At 44.5% G+C, this 7,500-nt stretch overlaps 3 protein-coding genes across 4 annotated transcripts; 1 reads left to right on the top strand and 2 right to left on the bottom strand.

Moving 5' to 3' along the window:
* Nucleotides 1-20: 20 nt before the first annotated feature.
* SARC_05920 (hypothetical protein) lies at nucleotides 21-2,144 on the top strand (the record flags this gene model as incomplete). Its single annotated transcript, XM_014300200.1, has 3 exons — nucleotides 21-314; nucleotides 465-759; nucleotides 1,054-2,144. The coding sequence occupies 3 exons, from the start codon at nucleotides 21-23 to the stop codon at nucleotides 2,136-2,138; spliced, it is 1,674 nt and encodes a 557-aa protein (XP_014155675.1). The 3' UTR covers nucleotides 2,139-2,144.
* SARC_05919 lies at nucleotides 1,093-3,408 on the bottom strand (the record flags this gene model as incomplete). 2 transcript variants are annotated; one of them, XM_014300199.1, is made up of 5 exons in its annotated part: nucleotides 3,302-3,408; nucleotides 3,065-3,182; nucleotides 2,852-2,943; nucleotides 2,603-2,721; nucleotides 2,343-2,468 (listed from the first exon to the last, which is right to left on the bottom strand). In XM_014300199.1, the coding sequence occupies exons 1-5, from the start codon at nucleotides 3,381-3,383 to the stop codon at nucleotides 2,343-2,345; spliced, it is 537 nt and encodes a 178-aa protein (XP_014155674.1). In that variant the 5' UTR covers nucleotides 3,384-3,408. The 2 variants fall into 2 exon arrangements, with proteins under 2 accessions (XP_014155673.1, XP_014155674.1); XM_014300198.1 differs by lacking the exons at nucleotides 3,065-3,182; nucleotides 3,302-3,408 and having other exon boundaries at nucleotides 1,093-2,468; nucleotides 2,852-3,004.
* A 123-nt stretch (nucleotides 3,409-3,531) lies between these two features.
* On the bottom strand, nucleotides 3,532-7,292 carry SARC_05918 (hypothetical protein; the record flags this gene model as incomplete). Its single annotated transcript, XM_014300197.1, has 10 exons — nucleotides 3,532-3,671; nucleotides 3,795-3,983; nucleotides 4,080-4,175; nucleotides 4,312-4,863; nucleotides 4,996-5,312; nucleotides 5,367-5,499; nucleotides 5,754-6,307; nucleotides 6,562-6,762; nucleotides 6,892-7,092; nucleotides 7,249-7,292. 10 exons carry the CDS (start codon nucleotides 7,290-7,292, stop codon nucleotides 3,532-3,534), a joined length of 2,427 nt encoding a protein of 808 aa, XP_014155672.1.
* Nucleotides 7,293-7,500: the final 208 nt, after the last annotated feature.

Genomic DNA, 7,500 nt, shown 5'->3' with positions numbered 1-7,500 from the left:
CACTGACGCACCCTTTCACCATGGCTGGCACTGGGGAGGAGATGGAGTTGGAAGCTGAGGTCGAAGAGCACATTCAGTCGTGCGCGACGAGTATACCAATTGACGATCAAACTAGTTTTGTTGCGAAGTTGGCGAGCATGTGTCGGACGAAACATCCCACCGACATCGAGTCAGTTTCAGCAGAGGTGAAGAGCTTATGGCTGAAAGAACTTGCTGTCGGGGAGGCGAAGCTATTGAAGCGTGGAAACGCATTGCGCAATTGTGTAAAGTGGAGTCATGAATTGGAAAATACCATATGCGGCGTCATCGTTTCCGTAAGTTGCCATATACACTGTTGTGTTTATTCTTTTCCATTACATGTATTTTTTTAGTACGTCAGCGTGCGGTATGTTCAAGCGCTCAAAGCTTGCGCATCGTCTATTTCAACAATTGACTCCTATACTTCATTTATGTATATCTTCTAGCTTATGAAAAGCATTGAAAAACGAGAGGGTGCTGATGCAGTTACAATGCTTGAAAGCGTGCGGAGCTTGGTGCATTTCATAGGAGCCTGCACCCACTTACCGAAATGGGTTTTGAAGAAAGCACTGGGGCTTCTCTCATCGCACGCCGATGTCGAGGTGCGCGAGGCAGCGTATCTGATCATACATTCGCTTGCGCTGACTGTGCCGTTCCCATTCTTTACGCTTTGTATGCGTGGCCTATACTGGACATATGTTTCTACGTGCAGCATGTTGGATACTTGCTCCGCCAGTCTAGGTAAGTAGGTTGATTTATGACATGACGCAGTAGGTCCAAGTGAGCTTATCGCATCTTGCTGTTATTTAATGCTATGAGTGCGTATATTTGGCTTTGGTTGTACAAAGTAGAGTATCGTATCGGCTAAATGTGCCAATCAATGGTTTGCATACTCTAATGTTAAATGGCCATCTTATTCACCCGTACTGTATTGATATGACTATATTGGAACATCACACAGATTGTACTCGAAACCTGCTACGTTTATGCCATATTGAATATTTATTCGCTCATATTTTCCGATTGTTTTGTTAGATTCCTACACAGCAGAAGATACAGAGATGGATACAAAGATGAAGTTAGTGAAATTGTACGACACAGAAAGTAGGATGGCTATGTTGATGAAATGTTGCACAGAGAGTATGGCCATGGACCCGAATTCGGCGTATACGTGTGGATTTGTATACATGCGCGACTTGGCCATTTCCGTGTCATCAGCGATGCAGAACATAGACGATCATGACGAATGGGCAAATACCGCGGATGTGATTGCTGCCAATGACAGGGCGAAAGAAGAAAAGCGGAAGGCACTTGCACGCGTGACTTCGTGGGCACACTTGGGCCAGCTGAGTCTTTGGACCCACGCATTAGTAGGCACAGACAATGCTATGACACCTGAGACACGGGCCGTTCTCGCACCATTGGCCTACCCTTTGATTCAAGTCATTGTCAATAGCATGAACGTTATTGACGTCGCGGATTCGTATCGAACAGCGCCATTCCGACTGCATTTAACGAAACTTTTGCTGTTAATTAAGGGCGGAAGCAGTGGTGTGCATGTGTCGATCGGGTTTGCCTTGGCTCCTCTCGTAAGCTATGGCAGTGCTTCCATCAAGACTATGTCATCGCGAGAGAAGAACAGTAGTTATGTCAGTGCTAAACTAGTGAAGGCAACACTGGGCTCGTTGGCAGTCATTCCAACTACGTGGATGAATAGCCGGGATTGTAAACTGGCCGTCTTAGAAGTAACCTTGGCGCTACTTACGCAATATGTTGGTGTGGTGGCATCGTGCGTGAGCTTCCCCGAAGAAGCACTAGTGATTACTCACATTCTAAGACAGTTCGTCAATGGCGGTGGTAGGTTTAGTGGTGAATTGAATGCCGATGAGCTTGAATCTGAGCTATCGCAAAGTGACAAGAAGAATCGGCTGATAAAGATGATTCGAAATTTTCTGGCTGATATGGAAAAGCATATGACTGCCGTCGAAGTAATTCGGAATCGGATGCAAACTGGACCGAGAGATAGTAACAGACACATTCCGAAGGCCAGCGTACCTAGTATTGGCGCATTTCCTATTGTGAAAGTGTGTGAGGAAGTAGTGAAAAAATTAGTTGCATAGGCCGCAGCCAATAAATAAAATACATTAGATTGCATCCGGCGCTCAGCCATTTCGAATTGACAAGGTTGTTTGTACGGTCGTACACAGCGCATGACGGAGAATAACAAAATTTAATGTTTATCTGAAAGCTGTACTTCTATTTGTTGATGTCGGATTCGTTGGCATCTCGAGTGGCATTCTGACGAGATTTGTGAATGCTTGGTATCAAGCGACCTGAAGTTCTAACGTTACGATTTCCATCGGGGCCAATGCCACAAGCAGTTCGGATGGGGTCGATGCTGGACAACTCTTTGGCAATTTTTTGTCGTCTCGACTCAAATAATATCTTTCCTGCACAAACATTGTGAAGAGTATGAGAATGCACTGAGTACGGGTCTCGAGGTATTGGAAATGCATGAGTAGATGCGGTCTGTAGCCGTGCGCACGTGAACAAAGATAGCTGCATCGAGGCAAGCAGTACACACCTTCTTGGTATTTGCTGTGAGCGATACTTCCTGCGCCCCTACTATCTTCCCCACAATGTCTTCGTTGAAGACATCACGAACATTGAAGCATACAACATCGTTTTGACCACCGTTCTCGTCTGACAAATTGTAAGTTGAGTTTCAAGTGTTAGATACTGATCATGGGCGGATAAACAAAATTCACACGACGTAAAAGTCCAAATTCTCATTAAAAAGAAAATCGTTCAAGTGCCATACAACTCAATTTACCTGTCGTCATTATGTTCTCAAATCTCACAAGAAGCACATCTGGTGCACGGAGGATCTCTAAACTTTGCAGATGGATATTCTCAGGAAGGGATCTAACGCAGATATAAAGATAGAAAATTAGAACGGTAAGAAAACGACGATACATGTCTCCTTAGGAAATCGCGTTGCTTTATATTGTTATATGGCTTCGGTTTCACGAAGCATGTTACATACTTCTTGAGCAATGAGGAACTTTCGCCCTTCAATGTGGAGTTTGTGACCATCGTCACCAGAGGATAGGCCATATCCATGGCCATGTAGCGCGCCTGTTTCTCTCGATTACCAATGGTGTCTGTGATATGTTCAGAGAATCCCTAATCTCAATTCGAAATAACAAGAACGCCAAAAGTGCTCTTCATGATCATAGACATATGAAGCAGAAAGTAAACTTGACGTCGAGCACATAAGTACCTAGATGGAGACGATGCATGTTGTTGACAATCAGCCCATTGTGATTTGGATCGGTTCTTTTCTTCAGATCTCTGACATTCATAAGGCAGGCCTGATTTCGATTAAATAGGAAGGTACCCGTGCCAGATGAGTGAGGATCGGAGGGAATATCAGAGTATTTCAAATGGGCCAAATAATGATGCTCGACAAATAAACAAGATGGGCAGGAAAAACAACGGCAAATTTAAAACTCAACCCAACTGGTGTGCTTCTACAGGATATAAATCAATTGCTGCATCGGCTTTCTCCTTATTACTCACATCTTTGCATTTAATCGGACCATGGTCACAAGTAAAGGGCACAGTGTAGTCACCATCGCATTCGCAGAAACCTGTAGAATAGGATGGTATCCAATTAAGTTACAATGAGATTCTAATCACCGAGTTGAATTTCGACTAGAAAAAGCCTACATTTAAGTACGCCATAATCGCAATCGACTACAAATTTGATATACCTGACATTCCGTGGATGATCGTAGCGTCACAGTCCGTGTCCCCAGCCGGTTCTCTAGGACCATGCGGGTCACATCCACCAGTGCGTCGGAAGCGGCACTTTGGAGAGCTTGGACATGCATCTGCACAGCTAGTAGATTCATGGCCACAATCAAACTTCACCTTATGTGTCTCATCGCAAGCGCAGAATCCTGTATTGAAGTCAAATTGGACGAAATTTGAGCCAAGTTGGCTTACAAGCTATATCTGTGCCAACGAAAAAAAACCCAACAGGCGGATGGTCATACCTGATATGTCGCTAGAGAGAATGCTGGTCACGTCTTTATCATTCTCTGGCTCCCGAACACCGTCGGCCTTACAGTCCGAGGTCTGTTTCCAGCCAGCTAATGATCAGTGGTAGTCCGAAGATGAAAACATATTAAGAAACACCGGGCATTTGCTTCGCCAGAAAATTATCGAATAGATTGGAAACTAGTGTTGGGCAGAACTAGCGAAATATGAGTATAGAATACGACTTACGATAAGATACGTAACCAGGCTCATCCAGGGGGTCGCCCACTCCTAGATAATCGTCATGAAGGCATCTGCGGTGGATCATAAGCTCAATTTGTCCATCGCTGATACTGGACCCGCCGACACTCCTATCCGTGTACAAGTTGAGAGTTTTGATCAACTTCGAGGCCGAATCCATTTGTTCATCTCGGATGGACAAACGTGTATTTATCGGATAGTAATTGCGGGAGACTGGTTCGGTGTCTCTGAGTGGCCAATTTTCTCTGTGGTCGCGCACGCGCCGTTGCATTTCCCTACCATTCGCATCGGTGTAGAACACTCCCTTACTTTTGATGTCTGTTGTGTATCGCACTATCACCTCTTTACCTACCCATGGGGATGCAGCTTGAGGTGACATTTCCTGTGTAGCTGAAGCTGATGATTCGGTAATACTTGGCGCAACAGGTATGGGTCCAACCACAACGCTCACATCGAGCATTTTCTCGTTCGTACTTGCGGCAGGTCGTATAATTTGACTCAACCAGGGGTTGATGTGGACGCGGACCTCAAGTAGATGGCCTGTCAATGTCATATCGGCATATTGACAACATTAGCTAGGAGTGAAAGATAGTATTCATATCCACAGTGGGGAGTTGCACATGACAAATAGATACGAATGGGTCAAGCAATAGATCCGCACGATTGTCATACCATTCCGCGTGCGCGATCCTTCAACTATCTTCAATTCGTTACTGGGTTCGATTGGTTCAGGAGTCTGCGATACCGGTCGGAAAATATAAGCACCTGATGGAGAATTAACTTCTGCTGACCCATTGTTTGATTCGTAGTACATGAACTCTTGTTGAAGCTTTATATCCTCACCATCTTCGCCTGCGATATGAGTAATTACACCCAGTGTGCAACTCATCTTGATTTTCATATTTTCAAATTCCACCGTAACTATGCCATTGCTAACTCTGAAAGGAGTGTTGCACAAGTTTGCGGCGTCGTCGTTTTGCCCTCCTGGTCTGAGTGCCTCGTCGGGTTTGGCTTGGGCTGAGATAGTTTCTTCTGATTTAAACTCGGAGCTATTTTGAAGTTTTATAAGGTATCGAGAGAATGCAAGAGGCCTTACACATGCATCGAAGACTACCTCATGGGTAGCTGAACCTGTAGCAAAATGAGTGATTGAATGTACAAATTGTGAGTTCGCTACTTGACGTTACAGCCGAACATATACTTGGACACGTATTTATCATGCGGAAAATGTAGGTACAATATGTATACATACATTATTCCTAGGAGGCTTAGCCATGAAAGACATTTACATATCACAAACCATTGGTTCCTGTAGACTTCATTACCTCTATCTTCTCGAAGGCTTTGAATCGCGCTTGCGATTTTTAGGGTTCGGAAGGGAATCATTTCGTTATCATTGCCATCGCGGCTCACACTGGCGACAGGCACACTCACTGGTAAACGGACTTCCTGCGTACGACATTTCTGAGAATCCTTAAGATTAAATAATTTCTGAGTTCTTTCCACGGCAGTTTCAGCTGCTCCAGGAATGAATCCTAGAGGATTATACACGACCACACTTATCTCAGCGCCAGCGATTGCTCGTTCTGTGCCGGCACAAATACTCGTATTGGTAGCCTGTAAACACGTTTCCAGTAAGGCAGGATCAGACTCACGACCCTCCATCTCGTTGTTACGCGCAGTCTCAACCGGAAACTGGTCGTTAGAACAGAAATACGCACGAGAAATAACATCTTCGCACTTTTTGACACCCTGAGATAGACGCTTAGTGTAATCTTCCGCTACAAACTGTTTTTCGGTCCCGGAAACACCGTCGTGATGCTGTACAATAGCCATAGCGCGGGCGAGGCGGAGAGATGACGAAGATTTTGATTGCTTAAATTCATCCTTAGAAGACGTGAATATCTCCGCCTGTCTACAAGCCATCAGCACATTCATCGCTTGCCTTTCCAGTCGTTTGACAGCTGGCCTAGATGTGAAATATCTGAAAACGAGACACGAAAAAGTGTATCGTCACTTCGATGTAGAAACCTGCACCTGCCTCGGGCATCCGGCAGAACATGAAACTGCCGTCTGTCAGGGGGTCGTGAGAAGCGAGAAAAAACACTGCAAATTTGTAGTATACTTGATCTTGCAGGGCATATGTGATAAATCGAAATATAAATTACACTATACTGTCAACTGTTATAGTCGATAAAGAGGCTACAACACAACGGTCTGTGCCACCCAATGACCTACCCCGTCCAGTAGGAGTGTGGATTGTGAGAGTAGGGAAAGAAATCGTCGTTGTTTTGCAGCCATTCATGCTTGCTTGCTTTGGTCTCCTTCTTGACTGCATCTACATAGATCTCGGGATTCGAGTAAAAGGCATTGACTCGGCCGTCCTTTTTCATATAATGAATTATCTTGTCCATATTTTTATAGTATGGTTCCGAATTCCTGTCATGCAAGAATTTAAATATCATATAGATCTCATGCACAATTGTGAATCGTATTCGCGAAACAAAAACTCGAGGAATGCACAGCATAGGCCGATACTTCCACCATTAATTCCAAGCAACCAAATACCTGTAACAGAAATCTTCGCCCATAGGAAACAGTACGTTCGTTGTTATGCTACTCTCGGCATATTTTACAGCGGCATGTACAAAACGGTCCACGAATTCCTTAATGTTATACTCGTCCAAAGTACTATCATCATTGACGGGTTCAGCGCCGTCCCCTAGATTGAGACTATCAGGTGGGCCATAGTGGTCGTACAATACCAATCTAAAAGGCAAAGGATAAGTTCAGGAAAACTTCCTTCAGTGCGGCTCTTCATAATGCTGAAGTTGTAGATGTGTTGCATTCCATACAGGGGTGGACGCTATCACTTATATATAGATTATGACACAATCCAACCACCCACAAGGGTCATGCACATACCCGAGAATACTCAGATCAGGTTTGCTTTTACTTGGATGCCACATGAATTCCAGTGTCTTATCCCGTCGTCTTTTCACAATATCATCTGTTAAAGATAGGGAGGAACACACATCAACTTAAACTGATCCATATCAAAATTATAATCGAAAATGAAAAGTCATAAGAGTGCTCGGTGTGCCCGCAACTCGACGGCTGCGTACAACAATGTCCTATATAAAAACTTAAATCTGACTGGCATACGACGGAATATTG

Source organism: Sphaeroforma arctica (assembly GCF_001186125.1).
Source record: "Sphaeroforma arctica JP610 unplaced genomic scaffold supercont1.402, whole genome shotgun sequence".
NCBI lineage: Eukaryota > Ichthyosporea > Ichthyophonida > Sphaeroforma > Sphaeroforma arctica.
The sequence above is the reverse complement of the archived record's forward strand: the minus strand, read 5'-3'. Positions and strand labels throughout refer to the sequence as shown.